This window comes from Mobula birostris, chromosome 1, assembly GCF_030028105.1.
Source record: "Mobula birostris isolate sMobBir1 chromosome 1, sMobBir1.hap1, whole genome shotgun sequence".
Classification (NCBI taxonomy): Eukaryota; Metazoa; Chordata; class Chondrichthyes; order Myliobatiformes; family Myliobatidae; genus Mobula; species Mobula birostris.
The window spans coordinates 180,877,519-180,894,384 of record NC_092370.1 but is presented as its reverse complement, the minus strand read 5'-3'; the positions used below and the strand labels follow the sequence as shown (position 1 = coordinate 180,894,384).

The window sequence follows — 16,866 nt, the reverse complement described above, 5'->3', positions numbered from 1 at the left end:
AACTACCAACATAAAAAGAGAAAAATGTGGCTTATTAAATATAACATCATATTTTCCTTTAAAGGCTCATTAATCTGTGCAGCAGACATATCGATTTCAAGGTACTTTCTGTTTACTATTTTTAAAGGAATGCAGACTAATAAAATTCTTCTCTTTCTACTTCTTAAACTGTCTAATAACTTGTGATATTGACAGGTTTGATTAAAGGCATTTAAAAGTAATTACCTACCTCTGGCAGTCATTTTCCAACATCCTGCCTTTTCCTTATCTCTCCAAATTGTTTTGTGCTCAAATGTGTTTGCCTCTGGCAGATCTCTTTACAGTTTTATAAAAAAAGTGATTGATGATTTAAACTTTTTCTCTGATATTTGACAGCTGCTCATTTGCAGTTTGTGGTTATACAAAGGACTGGGATTATGTTGTGTTAACAGACTGCTCCCATGCGGTCTGGATACCTACCAAAAGCTGCGACTTTGATTATCACGGCTTGAACATTAGACAATATCATTTCTCTCAGCAAATCTTCCTGGTTTCGACGCCAGAGGTAAGCCAAAGGCTGGAGATTAAGTCGCTTGCACCTGTGAAGGGAAGGAAAGGTCTTCCAACTGGATATATTTCAGAAGTACTGATATACACTGTAACTTAAGGCACATCTTTTAACCCTGCGAATTTCCACCTTCAAAAATGGTTTCATTGGTGCAGAGTAAATATAATCTAAAATTATCCAACTGGTAATAATAAGTCAATAGACTCAAAAAAGGCTTTATACAACCACACATGAACTCCTATATTTATCGTAGTATTAAAATGTATTAACCTTTTTCTTTTGATAAGATTGCACAATACAAAAAAAAGTTTGCTATAGAATGTTTAAAGACAGTCTTCCTCTCCTTATTATGCACAACAAAAGAACAACTTGATGAAAGTCAGCCTGTCTTTGAACCTAACTACTAAAACTACAAAAAGCAGTTATACTGTCAGTATTTCAAATCATGAAATATAGAATGATGGGGGTGGCAGCCCTCTATTAAAGCAAATTATGATTCATGCTGCTTCCTCCCTCACCCCATAATTGACTTAAATTGCAAAACTTACAAAAGCATTAAAATTGTGCACCTTCTGATTGTCAGTGTATCAGCATGCTCCGAATAAAAGGTAACTTGCTAAATTATTTGTGAGGTTCACCATTCTTATTCTACAGCAGGGCAGGTGATAACTCTTCTGTTCAATGAAACCAGCCAAATGCATGAGTTACTTGGATCAGAGTGGTGGTCTGAGTGTTTACAGCGAATAAAGGCCCAATGCAGTAAAATTAGTGCATTCTATCAGCATGTGACATTGTTAATTGACTGTTGTAGAAGTTACTCTTGGAATGCACTGAAGTGCGCCTTTATGAGTAGGTATGATAAAGGAGTAATTGTGAGAATCTGTTAAATGTTGGCATTCAGAGAAGTCTGGGTGCTCTCATACATGAAATACAGAAATTCAGTGTGCATGTAATTAAGAAGGAAAATGGAATGCTGATCTTTACTGCAAGGGGGATGGAATACAAGACAAAGGGAAGTTGGCTGCAACTGTCTGGGGCAATAGTGAGAACAACCCTGGAGCATTTTAGCTTCCTTGTTTAAGGAAGGGTATACTTGTCTTGGGTCAGCGAAGTGAAAAAATCATGGAATGATTCCTGATGAGATAAGAATAGGCCCAAACACTCTGGTGTTTCGGGGGGGGGGGGCAGTATTTAGTCACTACATTTATTTAAGTTTGAGATATCTTATAGAGGAATCAAGGGTAAGGGGGGAAAAAGCAGTGAAGTATAGTTAATGCCAAAGTGAAATCAGCTGTGATTGTAATGAATTGCAGAGTAGAACCAAGGGGAACATAGCCCAAACTTTCTTCAAGTGTTTAAAGAAATGATGAGACAATACAGGCTAGAAATTCTTTTTAAGGCAAAGGGGAAATCTGACAGTCAGACATGAAACAGTGCAACACAGAGAAAGCTGGAGGGACTCAGCAGGCCAAACAGCAACAGCTGTAATCTTCAAACAACTCTTCTGTCACTTGAGATGAATTAATGTTGAAAAATGTGTCAACCATGCTGTGGAATTTGTACCAGGCAAGTTCAGAATAGACTTGGACACACCCTTCATCCCCCTCCCCTGGGAAGACCATGATCACATTCACTTATAGCAGCTGTGGGCCTCCCAATGTCCCAGAGGCCTGGTTGCCATGGATATCTAAGGAGATGGAGTGACCTATGGGCATCCGATGGTGCAGACTAAGCATCACCTCAGACTGCTCTGACTGCCTTGCAATAGCTCATGCTGCCTGAAGGCCTTACCATGTAGCCAAAAACATTTGAAATACATTTAAACGATTAAAAGAATTTTTGAAGTATTTAAGAACGCATTTATTATATGCCAGTTAATACACTGTTAGATACGTAAATAAATTAAAGGGTATTAACAGCAGGTTTATAATTAAGGTCAGCTACCCCATTCAAGTAAAAGGGCAAACACTTGTACACCAGTTATAGCTGGTGTAAAGCTGTGGGTTCAGATATGAAGTGAATCCAGCCCCTCAGCTCAGGATGATGAGTTGCTCCAGCGCCACTGGGCTTCCAAGGTTGTGGCAGGGAGTTGGAGAGCAGAGGCAAGGCATCCAGCCATCTGTTGTATTCCACAGTTGCACAGGCATGGAAATTCACTGACTCCATTCCAGCAGCCAAGCAGCATTTCTCTACGGAACCACAGTAAGCCACTAATGCAATCCAGACTACTCATTCAATAACCATGGAGAAAGACACATTTCAATATGTAGATGTAAGCAGATCACCTAAATTCTACGCTGCAGCATGATGAAGCACTTTCATAAGACTATAAGATTCAGGAGCAGAATTAGGCCATTCAGCCCATTGAGCCTGCTTTGCCATTTCATCATGTTGGATCCATTTTTCCTCTCAGCCTGAATCTCCTGCCTTCTCCCTGTATCCCTTCATGCCCTGACCAATCAAGGATCTATCAACCCCTGCCTTAAATATATGTAAAGACTTGGCCTCCACAGCTACCAGTGGCAGCGAGTTCCAGATTCACCACAGTCTGGCTAAAGAGATTTCTCCCCACCTCTGTTCTAAAAGGATGCCACTCTGTTCTGAGGCTGTACTACTGGTTTAAGACTCTCCCACCACAGGAAACATCTTCTCCACACCCACTCTATCAAGGCCTATTACCATTTGATAGGTTTCAGTTAAGACACATCTCATTCTTCTGAATTCCAGCGAACACAGGCCCAGAGCCATCAAACACTCTTCATAAGACAAGCCATTCAATCCTGGAATCATTTTCGTGAACCTCCTTTGAGCCTTCTCCAGTTTCAGCATATCCTAAGATAAGGGGTCCAAGACTGCTCACAGCGAGAAGTGAGGCCTCACCAGTACTTTATAAATTCTCCATAGTACATCCTTGCTTTTCAGTCCTCTTGAAATGCGTACTAAGCACAGACTCAAAGAAGGCCTCCTTTTGCACCTCAGTTTCTGTATCTTCTCTCCATTTAGAAAATAGACTACCCCTTCATTTCTTCTATCAAAGTGCATGACCATTCACTTCCTGTAACTGTATTCCATCTGCCACTTCTTTGCCACTTCTCCTATTCTAAGTCCTTCCGTAGCCTCTCTACTTCTTCAAAACTACCTGCCCCTCAACCTATCTTCATATTGCCGCAAACTTTGCAACTAAACCATCAATTCCATCATCCTAATTATTGACACATAATGTGAAAAGAACTGGTCCCAACACAGACTCCTGTGGAACACTAATAGACATGGTAGCCAAACAGAAAAGGCTCCCTTTATTCCCACTTTTTGCCTCCTGCCAATCCAGCCACTGCTTTATCCATGCTAGAATCTTTCCTGTAATACCATGGGCTCGTAGCTTGTTAAGCCGCCTCATGTGTGGCACCTTGTCAAAGGACTTCTGAAAATCCAAGTACATAACATCAACCGATTCTCCTCTGTCTATCCTGCTTGTTATTTCTTCAAAGAATTCCAACAGATTTGTCAGGCAAGATTTTCCCTTGAGGAAACCGCGCTGACTATAGCCTATTTTATCATGTGCCTCCAAGTACTTTGAGACCTCATCTGTAATGATTGACTCCAACTTCTTCCCAATCATTGAGGTCAGACTAACTGGCCTTTAGTTTCCTTCCTTCTGTCTCTCTCCCTTCTTGAAGAGTGGAATGACATCTGCAGTTTTCTGGTCTTCGGGAATCATTCCAGAATCTAACGATTCCTGAAAGATCATTACTAGTGCCTCCACTATCTCTTCAACTACCTCTTTTAGAACCCTGAAGTGTATACTATCTAGTCTAGGTAACTTATCTACATTCAGACCTTTCAGTTTCCCAAGAACCTTCTCTCTAGTTATGGTAACTTCCTGCTCCCTGACACCTGGAACTTCCCAGTGGGCTGATATCCACTCTCGCCTCTCTTTAATACTTTATGTATTTGAAGAAACTTTTGGTATCCTCTTTAATATTATTTGCGAGCTTACTTTCATATTCAATCTTTACCATAATAACTTTTGTAGTTGGCTTCTCTTTTTTTTTAAAGCTTCCCAATCCTCTAACTTCCCACCAACTTTTGCTCTATTGTATGCCCTTTTCTGGCTTTTATGTTAGCTTTGACTTTTCTTGTTAGCCACAGTTGTGTCATCTTGTCATTGGGATATATGTATCCTGTACCTTTTGAATTGCTTCCGGATACTCCAGACATTGCTACTCTGCCATCATCCCTGTCAATGTTCTTTGCCAATTAATTCCGGCCAACTCCTCTCTCAGGCCTCCGTAATTCCCTTTACTCCACTGTAAAACTGATACATCTGACTTTAGCTTCTCCTTCTCAAATTTCAGGGTGAATTCAAACACATTATGATCACTTCCCCCTGAGGGTTATTTTACCTTAAACCCTCTAATCAATTCTGGTTCAATACACAACACCTAATCAAGAATAGCTGATACCCTAGTGGGCTCAACCATGAGCTGCTCTAAAAACCCATCTTGTAGCCATTCTAGAAATTGCCCCTCTTGGAATCTAGCACCAACCTGATATTCCCAATCTACCTGCAGATTGAAGTCCCCCATGACTATTGTAACATTCTCTCTTTGTCATGCATTTTCTATCTCCCATTGTAATTTGTACAAATGTAGACTACATCTTTACTACTGTTTGGGAGACTGCATACAACTCCCATCAGGGTATTTTCATCCCTGCAGTTCCTCAGCTCTATCCACAATGATTCAACATCTTCTGACCCTATGTCACCTCTTTCTAATGATTTGATTTCATTTTCTTACCAACAGAGCAACAACACCCCCTCTACCTTCCTGCCTGTACTTTCGATACAATGTGTACTCTTGGACATTAAGCTTCCAGCTATACATGCCAACCTGGAACTGTGCTACAAGTTCATCTACCTTATTCCATATACGGCGCGGATTCAAATATAACACCTTCAGTCCTGTATTCACCCTTTTCAAATTTGTCCGCCTTTTACACTGCAGCTCATCCTGTTGACTGCGATTTTGCCTTATCAACAGCCTCTTCTTACTATGCATTGCCTCTGTTTGTAAACCAGCTATCTCATTTTTAGCACTATCATTCTGGTTCCCATCCCCCTGCCAAATTAGTTTAAACCATCCCAAACAACTCTAGCCACCCTGCCTGCAATGATATTGGACCCCCTCTGGTTCAGGTGTAACTTGCTCCTTTTGTACAAGTCATACCTTCACCAGAAGAGATCCCAATGATCCATAAATCTGAACCCCTGCCCCCTGCACCAGTTCTTCAGCCATGCATTCACCTACCATATCAAGCCATTCCTGCCCTCACTGGCAGGTGGCACAAGAGATTCTGTTTCTCAACTTTCTACCTAGCCTCCTAAAATCTCTCTCAGGACCTCCTCAATTTGTCTACCTATGTCATTGGTGCCAATATGTACCAAGACATCTGGCTGATGTGTTTTGAGAGTCTTTTTCCTCTCGGCTACATATCCAGAATGAGACAGCCATTCAGGAATGAGATTTGGAGGAATTTGTTCATTCACAAGAATTGTCAATTAATTTTCTCCCCTGCAGGTAAGTAAATACTGATTCAAGAATTGAGATATTTCGATCCAAGAAAACAGAGGGCAGTGAGTATATACAGAAACATTATCCATGAAAAATGAGTGCAGATTAGACTTTTGGGCTTAATGCTCTTTCCTTAAAGAACAAGATACATTGAATTGGGTGTTAATGTAGTGTCGCGGTTAGCATGACACTATTGCCACATGGAATGTTGGAGTTCAGAGTTCAATTCCGGCATCATCTGTAAGGAGTACTTCCTTCCTGTGTAATGTATGGATTTTTCCTGAGCTCTCTGGTTTGCTCCCGCAGACCAAAGGCATACCAGGTAGGTTAACTGGTTATTGTAAATTGTCTGGTGATTAGGTTCAGATTAAATCAGAATTGTCGGGGGTTGCTGGGGCACTGCACCTCAGAGGGCCAGAAAGTCCTAATCCATGCTGTATCACTAAATAAAATTTTAAAAATAATTGTTGAATAAGATGCTAATATTGGGAGGCTCAAGTAGAAAGTTTGTGTATGCAAACTTTTATTAACAATAAAGTGCCAGAAGATAAAAAGCAAGTCAGAAGATAACATTGTGACAAAGTTATTTTATGGTATGAATATGGTCCAGGAAGTTTTTATGGGTCATATCGCAGTATTGCAATTTAATCTTATAAATTTAAAATTGCATTTCATCAAAGGGCGGAGAATAGAAAAAGAATTGGACTTTCCCTATTCATATCAATGCTTTCTTTTCCATAATGATTGCCAAAAAAAGCAGGGGTCTGTAAATCTGTCCACGCACAAGTCTCTGTACTGACAATGTGATGTGTACCACACATGAATGTGCTTAGTTACAAATACTTCATCGAGAAAGACACTGAAATGTTGCTGAAAAGCACAATGAAAACAAAGGGATGTGATGTGTGAATGATTGGTTGGAGGATGAAGAGATGGCAGCTGAGGACAATCAATCTGACAACTGGTTCACAATGTTGTGTTCACTGTTCCAGAATACAGACCATACAAGGATTGCTTTGAAATGAAATCAAGAAATGCTGGTGAATTACATAGAGGAAATATTTCCTCATTTCAAGCTCTCCAAAGAACAATGGCAGTTTCATCAAAATGAAAGAAGTTGCAAACATAACAAGAATTGAAATCATAGTCATATTGCATGGAAGCAAGTCCCTCAGCCCAACAAGTCCATACAGACTTTGTTGCCCTGTGAGCTACTCCCATCTGCTCGTGTTTGGTTCATAGCCCTCTACATCTCTCCTATCTACGTATTTACATGGATGGCTTTTAAATGTTGATAATTATCTCTGGCAGTTCACTTCAAATACACATCAACCTTTGTGTGAAGGGGCTGCCCTTGATGTCCCTTCTAAATCTCTCACCTCTGGTCTTAAACCTAAGACCTCATTTTTTATAGCACCCCTACCCTGCAAAATGATATGTGCTTTCACCTTGTGTACATCACTCATGATTTTATAAACCCTATCAGGTCACTTCTCAACCTTCTAGTCTACCCAACCTCTCCTTGTAACTCAGGCCCCCAAGTCCAGGTAATGTGCTGGTAGATCTTTTCTTATTCTTTCACACAATAGGACGACCAAAACTGTACAGAATATTCCCAATGCAACCTTACCAACATCATAGAGTAATATGAACAGAAAAAGGCCCTCTCCACCAACCTCTCCTCCCTGTTATTCCAGCTACCCACACTCGGCCTATAATCCTCCAAGCCCTTCTCCTCCATGTACCTATCCAAATGCCGCTTAAAAGTTGCAATTGTACCCACCTCTATCACTTTCTCTGGCAGTTAATTCCAGGTACTCACTATCCTCTGTGTAAAGAAGTTACCTGTCAGGTTTCTTTCAAATTTTTCCCCTCTTGTCTAGTATCTGTGCCCTCTAGTTTTGGATTCTACAACCCTGGGAAAAGACTATGACTGTTTACCTTACTCAGACTCCTCATGACTTTATGTACATTTCTTGTTGTCCTGTGCTTCAAGGAATAAAGACCATGACCAACCTCTTACTCAGAGACCCTTATCTAAGCAGCACTCTCATAAATCTCTCGTGCACTCTCTCCAGCTTGATAATGTCTTTCCTATAACAGGATGACCAAAACTATGCACAATATTCCAAACAACAGGAATTCTGCAGATGCTGGAAATTCAAGCAACACACATAAAAGTTGCTGGTGAACGCAGCAGGCCAGGCAGCATCTCTAGGAAGAGGTGCACTTGACGTTTCAGGGTCTCGGCCTGAAAAGTCGACTGCACCTCTTCCTAGAGATGCTGCCTGGCCTGCTGCGTTCACCAGCAACTTTTATGTGTGTTGCACAATATTCCAAGTGCAGTCTCACCAACGACTTATATAAATGCAACATACAGTCCCTTCTCCTAAACTTAATGGCTTGGTTGATGAAGGCCAGTATGCTAACCAAGTTCTTCACCATCCTGTCTACCTGTGCAGCTACTCCTTGGTCTCTCTATTCTACAACACTCCTCATTGTTCTGCCATTTACTGTATGTAAGTATTACCCTGGTTTGAATGTCCAAAGTACATTACCTCACACGTGAAAGTTGAAATTCATTTGCCATTCCTCATTCCGTCTCTCTAACTAATCAAGATTTTGTTGTAATTCATTGTGACCTGTTTCACTGTAAAAGTCTTCTGATTTAGTAGCAAACTTGCTAATCACGCCATATACATTTGCATCCAAATTATTTACAAAAATAATGAATAAGAAGTTCCTCATCAAGCGAGGGAAGAGGACCGGGTCGAGACAAAAAGGCTTATGGAGAAGAGAAGTTATAAGCCGTGTCTCCCCTCTCTCATCATGGGAAATGTGAGATCGCTGGGGAATAAAATGGATGAACTGACGGCGCTTGTCAGGAGTCAGAGAACATTTCGGGAGAGTAGTGTCATGTGCTTCACTGAGACGTGGCTGCACGAGGACATACCCGATCAAAGCGTTTCCATAGAGGGCTTCCAGACCGTTCAAGCTGACCGGAATTGCACTGAGAGCGGTAAGCGTAAAGGAGGGGGGCTGGGGGTTCTGGTAAATAACAGATGGTGCAGTCCTGGGCATATTATGATCAAGGAACGTGTCTGTAGCCCGGATATTGAAATTTTTGCTGTTAGACTCCGGCCATATTATTTGCCAAGGGAAATCTCGCGTGCAATTGTGGTTGTTGTGTACATCCCTCCCTCTGCCAACTCGACGTCGGCGTGTAACATCATTTACACCGTCATAGCCAGATTACAAACCCAGCACCCGAGTGCTCTCATTACCATCTCGTGTGACTTCAACCAGGTTACCATGGCTAGAACACTGCCCAACTTCACGCGGTATGTGAGCTGTACAACCAGAGGTGAGAGGACTCTGGATTTGATGTACGCTAACGTTAAGGAAGCATACAGCTCCTCTCCCCTCTCCCCACTGGGAAGGTCAGATCACAACCTGGTGCATCTAAAACCCTCCTATGTGCCTCTGGTGAAGAGTAAATCTGCAACCTCGAGGACAGTGAGAAAATGGTCGGAGGAGGCTTATGAGGCGCTCCAGGGTTGTTCTGAGGTGACAGACTGGCAGGCACTCTGTGAGCCACATGGAGTGGATATTGATCGGCTCACAGAGTGCATCACTGATTGCATCAACTTCTGTGTGGACTGCAATGTTGCAACAAGAACTGCCCTTTGTTATTCAAATAATAAGCCATGGGTGAAAAAGGACATTAAGGACATCCTGAACGCTAAAAAGAGGGCATTTAGAGATGGAAATAGGGAGGAGCTGAGGGCAATACAGAGGAACCTGAAAGCCAGGATCAGGGAGGCTAAAGACAGGTACAGGAGGAAGCTTGAGTGGAAACTCCAGCAGAACAACATGAGGGAGGACTGGAGGGGGATGAAGACCATCACTGGGATCTGGCAAATTAGCAACAGAAGAGCTGAAGGCAGTGTGGACAGGGCCAATGAACTTAACCTGTTCTTTAACAGATTTGACATTGTGGCTCATGCCCATCCCCCACATGAGCCATCTGTTGTTGGCCCCCAACCAACACATATTCCACTCTCTCCTCCTACCCCTCCTCACAGTCCCCCACCCTGCTCTCATGACTATACCACTTCCCCACACAAAACCATCCACGGTAGGCCTCACAGCTGAACAGGTGAGAAGACAGCTGAAACGTCTCAACCCAAGCAAGGCTGCAGGAGTAAATGGTGTCAGCACCAGGGTGCTCAGAGCCTGTGCCCCTCAGCTATGTGGAGTACTTCGCCATGTATTCAACCTGAGCCTGAGGCTCCGGAGGGTTCCTGTACTGTGGAAAACGTCCTGCCTTGTCCCTGTGCCGAAGATGCCGCGCCCCAGCGGCCTTAATGACTACAGACCGGTGGCATTGACCTCCCACATCATGAAGACCCTGGAGAGACTTGTTCTGGAGCTGCTCCAGCCTATGGTCAGGCCACACTTAGATCCCCTCCAGTTCGCCCACCAGCCCCGACTAGGAGTTGAGGATGTCATCATCTACCTGCTGAACCATGTCTACGCCCACCTGGACAAGCCAGCGAGCACTGTGAGGGTCATGTTTTTTGACTTCTCCAGTGCGTTCAACACCATCCACCCTGCTCTGCTGGGGGAGAAGCTGACAGCGATGCAGGTGGATGCTCCCCTGGTGCATGGATTCTTGATTACCTGACTGGCAGACCACAGCACGTGTGCTTGCAACATTGTGTGTCCAACAGAGTGATCAACAGCACTGGGGCTCCCCAGGGGACTGTCTTGTCTCCCTTTCTCTTCACCATTTACATCTCGGACTTCAACTTCTGCACAGAGTCTTGTCATCTTCAGAAGTTTTCTGTTGACTCTGCCATAGTTGGATGCATCAGCAAGGGAGATGAGGCTGAGCACAGGGCTACGGTAGGAAACTTTGTCACATGGTGTGAGCAGAATTATCTGCAGCTTAATGTGAAAAAGACTAAGGAGCTGGTGGTAGACCTGAGGAGAACTAAGGTACCGGTGACCCCTGTTTCCATCCAGGGGGTCAGTGTGGACACGGTGGAGGATTACAAGTACCTGGGGATACGAATTGACAATAAACTGGACTGGTCAAAGAACACTGAGGCTGTCTACAAGAAGGGTCAGAGCCGTCTCTATTTCCTGAGGAGACTGAGGTCCTTTAACATCTGACGGACGATGCTGAGGATGTTCTACGAGTCTGTGGTGGCCAGTGCTATCATGTTTGCTATTGTGTGCTGGGGCAGCAGGCTGAGGGTAGCAGACACCAACAGAATCAACAAACTCATTCGTAAGGCCAGTGATGTGGTGGGGATGGAACTGGACTCTCTCACGGTGGTGTCTGAAAAGAGGGTGCTGTCTAAGTTGCATGCCATCTTGGTCAATGTCTCCCATCCACTACATAACGTTCTGGGTGGGCACAGGAGTACATTCAACCAGAGACTCATTCCACCGAGATGCAGCACAGAGCGTCATAGGAAGTCATTCCTGCCTGTGGCCATCAGACATAACAACTCCTCCCTTGGAGCGTCAGACACCCTGAGCCAATAGGCTGGTCCTGGACTTATTTCATAATCTACTGGCATAATTTACATATTACTATTTAACTACTTATGATTCTATTACTATTTATTATTTATGGTGCAACTGTAACAAAAACCAGTTTCTCCCGGGATCAATAAAGTATGACTATGACTATGACTACACTGATTCCTGGGGCACCCCACTAGTCACAGGCCTCCAGTCAGAGAATCAACTTTCAACTATGACTCTCTGCTTCCTATCATCGAGCCAATTCTAAATCCACCTCGCTAGCTCTCCTTGAATCTCATGAAAACTAATCTTCCAGATCAGCTTACTATTTGGGACCTTGTACACCGTCCTACTTTTATCAATCCACTGAGATATCTCTTCAGAAAACTCCAAAAGATTCATAAGACATGACCTCTCACACACAAAACCATGCTGACTATTCCTGATGAGGCCTTAATTATCCAAATGATGGTTGATCTTGTCCTTTAAAATTCCCAACAACTGAAATCTGACTCATCGCTCTGTAGACCTTGTAGACTCTGTAGTCCCTGGCTTGTCCTTGCTATCTTTCTTAAACAATGGAATAACATTCGCCACCCTCCAGTCTACTATAACTATCAATGGCTAACAATGAAGCAAATATCTCTACAAGGGTCTGGGCAATTTTTTTCCTGGCCTCCCAAAAGATTCAGGGGAGCACTGGGGATTTGCCCACCTTAATGCATTTCAAGGCTGCCAATGCCTCCTTCCTTGCAATATGATTATGAAGACACATAGTCCTCTTTTTTCCCCTCTTTTTCGAGGTACCAGACAAGGTTGTCCTCTTAGTCCTTTATTATTTGATATTGCATTAGAACCTCTTGCAATTGCCATTCGAGAATCTCCAAATATTATTGGGATAACTCAGGGTTTAAAGTCCCATAAAGTATCACTCTATGCTGATGACTTACTTTTATATATTTCTAATCCTCAAAAATCTATCCCTGCTGCTTTAGATTTATTAGCACAATTTAGTCTTTTTTCAGGTTATAAGTTAAATCTCGGTAAGAGTGAACTTTTTCCGATTAATAAGCAAGTTCCCTTATATCAGAATCTTCCGTTTAAATTGGTTAATAATCATTTTTCATATCCTGGGATTAAAGTTACCTGTAAACATAAAGATTTATTTAAGACTAATTTCCTACCCTTAATCGATCATATTACTCAACTCTCATTTAAATGGTCTCCATTTTATTTAACTTTGATTGGTCGTATTAATGCTGTTAAGATGTTTATTCTTCCAAAATTTTTATATGTATTTCAGGCACTACCGATTTTTGTTCCCAAATCCTTTTTTGATAAAGTTGATTCTAAAATTTCTTCATTTATTTGGCAAAATAAAAACCTGACATTGGGTAAAATACATTTACAGAAAGCTAAGAGAGATGGAGGTTTCGCATTACCTAACTTTAGATTCTATTATTGGGCAATTAATATTCGACATATGAAATTTTGGTTACTTGATCAAGATACACTATCCATTCTTAAATGGGTAGTATTGGAATTACAATCTGCTCAAGGTTATACACTTGGCTCCATTTTAGGTTCTTCTCTTCCTTTTGATTTGAAACGCTGTAAACTGGTTTGTAACCCGATAGTTAAATATATCTTACGTATTTGGTTTCAATTCCGAAAATTTTTTGATCTTAATCAATTTGGGCTTGCGATTCCTATTTTAGGCAACATATTCTTCCCTCCCTCTTCTGCTGACCGTGCCTTTCAAATTTGGAAGACTAATGGTATTTCAAGGTTTTTGGATTTATTTTTAGATGGTTCCCTTATGTCTTTTGAGCAACTATCTAACAAATATAACTTACCAAGAATACATTTTTTTAGATATCTCCAAGTTAGAAATTTCCTAAGTACTATACTCTCTTCCTTTCCGACGCTACCTCCTACATATATTTTAGACACTATAATTAACCTTAATCCATGTCAGAAAGGTGCAATGGCTATTATTTATAATACTATTATGAAACTTAGGAAAGCTCCATTTGATAAGATTAGGTCAGATTGGGAAAAGGAATTGGGTCTTATTATTCCTGTGGATGACTGAGCACATATTTTACAACTAGTTAATACTTCCTCTATCTGTTCTAAACACTCCCTAATTCAATATAAAGTTGTCCATAGAGCACATATGTCTAAAGATAAATTAGCTTGTTTTTATTCTCATATTAACCCTTTGTGTGACAGATGTCATGGGGAGATAGCTTCCTTAACTCATATGTTTTGGGCCTGTCCTACTCTGGAAACTTTATGGAAAGATATTTTTAATATTATTTCAAAGGTATTGAATATAGATATTTCTCCCCATTAGGTAATCTTTGGATTACCTAAAATTTCCAGTAATCTCTCCCCTTCAGCCCGTAGAATGATTGCATTTCTTACTTTAATGCGAAAAGATGTATTTTACAACATTGGAAGGAGATTAATGCTCCAACTACATTCTTTTGGTTTTCCCAGACGATACCATGCTTAAATCTGGAGAAAATTAGAAGTAATCTTTATGATTCTTCAGTTAAATTCGAATAGACTTGGAGATCTCTTATTCAACATTTCCATTTAATGTAACTTTTTTTTTCTTTCTCTGGCCATATTTACATTCCCTTCTTGCTTTTTAACTGTTTTTAATGGAGGTCGGGTTTGAGGGCATGATTGTTTTAAGTTGTTTAACTCTACTTGATACCTAGTTGGCCCATTGCTTTGCTTTGCTTTTTAGTTTAGTTGCACGGTGGTTTTTTTTTCTTATTAACATGTTTGAAAATTAGTATACTATTATATTACCTGGTTATTTTATATCTAAACTGCACTGTTTGTACCAATTTTTTTTTGTGTATTAATATCTCTTGTAAAGTTATTGTAACTGTGTATCAGTGCCTATATGGTTTACCTTTTGTGTACTAATTCAATAAAAAGATTTTAAAAAGAAAGACACATAGTCCTCTTTTATGGTCATTTAGTAATGCATGCATTAAGAAATGATACATTATTTCCTCTGGTGTGATATCACAAAACACAGGACAAACCAAGACTGAAAAAACTGACAAAACCACATAATTATAACATATAGTTACAAACAGTGTAACAATACCATAACTTGATAGTCATAGTCATACTTTATTGATCCCAGGGGGAAATTAGTTTTCATTACAGTTGCACCATAAATAATAAATAGTCATAGAACCATAAATAGTTAAATAGTAATATGTAAAATATGCCAGTAAATTATGAAATAAGTCCAGGACCAGCCTATCGACTCAGGGTGTCTGACCCTCCAAGGGAGGAGTTGTAAAGTTTGATGGCCACAGGCAGGAATGACATCCTATGACGCTCTGTGCTGCATCTTGGAGGAATGAGTTTCTGGCTGAATGTACTCCTGTGCCCACCCAGTACATTATGTAGTGGATGGGAGACATTGACCAAGATGGCATGAAACTTAGACAGCATCCTTTTTTCAGACACCACCGTCAGAGAGTCCAGTTCCATCCCCACAACATCACAGGCCTTACGAATAAGTTTGTTGATTCTGTTGGTGTCTGCTACCCTCAGCCTGCTGCCCCAGCACGCAGCAGCAAACATGATAGCACTGGCCACCACAGACTCGTAGAACATCCTCAGCATCATCCGGCAGATGTTAAAGGACCTCAGTCTCCTCGGGAAGTATAGACGGCTCTGACCCTTCTTGTAGACAGCCTCTGTGTTCTTTGACCAGTCCAGTTTATTGTCAATTCGTATCCCCAGGTACTTGTAATCCTCCACCATGTCCACACTGACCCCCTGGATGGAAACAGGGGTCACCGGTACCTTAGCTCTCCTCAGGTCTACCACCAGCTCCTTAGTCTTTTTCACATTAAGCTGCAGATAATTCTGCTCACACCACGTGACAAAGTTTCCTACCGTAGCCCTGTACTCAACCTCATCTCCCTTGCTGATGCATCCAACTATGGCAGAGTCATCAGAAAACTTCTGAAGATGACAAGACTCTGTGCAGTAGTTGAAGTCCGAGGTGTAAATGGTGAAGAGAAAGGGAGACAAGACAGTCCCCTGCGGAGCCCCAGTGCTGCTGATCACTCTGTCAGGCACACAGTGTTGCAAGCACACGTACTGTGGTCTGCCAGTCAGGTAATCAAGAATCCATGACATCAGGGGAGCATCCACCTGCATCACTGTCAGCTTCTCCCCCAGCAGAGCAGGGCGGATGGTGTTGAACTCACTGGAAAAGTCAAAAAACATGACCCTCACAGTGCTCGCTGGCTTGTCCAAGTGGGCGTAGACACGGTTCAGCAGGTAGATGATGACATCCTCAACTACTAGTTGGGGCTGGTAGGCCAACTGGAGGGGATCTAAGTGTGGCCTGACCATAGGGCGGAGCAGCTCCAGAACAAGTCTCTCCAGGGTCTTCATGATGTGGGAGATCAATGCCACCGGTCTGTAGTCATTGAGGCTGCTGGGGCGCGGCGTCTTTGGCACAGGGACAAGGAAGGACGTTTTCCACAGTACAGGAACCCTCCGGAGCCTCAGGCTCAGGTTGAATACATGGCGAAGTACTCCACATAGCTGAGGGGCACAGGCTCTGAGCACCCTGGTACTGACACCATCCGGTACTGCAGCCTTGCTTGGGTTGAGACGTTTCAGCTGTCTTCTCACCTGTTCAGCCGTGAAGCCCACCATGGTGGTTTTGTGTGGGGGAGGGGTATAGTCATGAGAGCAGGGTGGGGGACTGAGAGGAGGGGTAGGAGGGGAGAGTGGAACATGTGTTGATTGGGGACCGACAACAGATGATGAATAAGTCCGTAAGCACAGTAAAGTTCAAAGTTTCTCAAATGTCCCACATCCCATGCAGATGCAGACGGGAGAAGGAAGAAAAACTCTCCCTGTCATGCCGACCACAATCCAACTCTGAGTCATCCGAAAACTTAGAGCTCTGATCAGCTCTCCGACACTGAGTACTGAGCGCCATCTCTGTCCGAACGATTCGACCTCCTTTTGGTTGCCAAAAGCAGGCAAGGCCGGGGATTTTGAGACCTACCCTCCGAAAGATTCACGCCCACACATTAATGACAGCAGCAAACAGGCGTTTCAGAAATTTCTCCAGATGTTCCTCTGTGCTTTCACGTCCATTCTCCATCAAATCAGAATTGTCCAATATGCACACTTTCTAAGACC

At 42.3% G+C, this 16,866-nt stretch overlaps 1 protein-coding gene across 5 annotated transcripts in view; it reads right to left on the bottom strand.

Moving 5' to 3' along the window:
• Positions 1-16,866, bottom strand: part of dph6 (diphthamine biosynthesis 6) — a 280,799-nt gene that overhangs the window by 189,031 nt on the left and 74,902 nt on the right. For 4 of the 5 annotated variants that reach the window (XM_072266984.1, XM_072267000.1, XM_072266992.1 and 1 more), the window contains exon 5: positions 460-578. The exons of the other annotated variant lie outside the window; for it this stretch is intronic. In XM_072266984.1, coding sequence (XP_072123085.1) covers positions 460-578 — 119 coding nt within the window. The remainder of the gene's footprint in view (positions 1-459; positions 579-16,866) is intronic. 5 annotated transcript variants of the gene reach the window in all.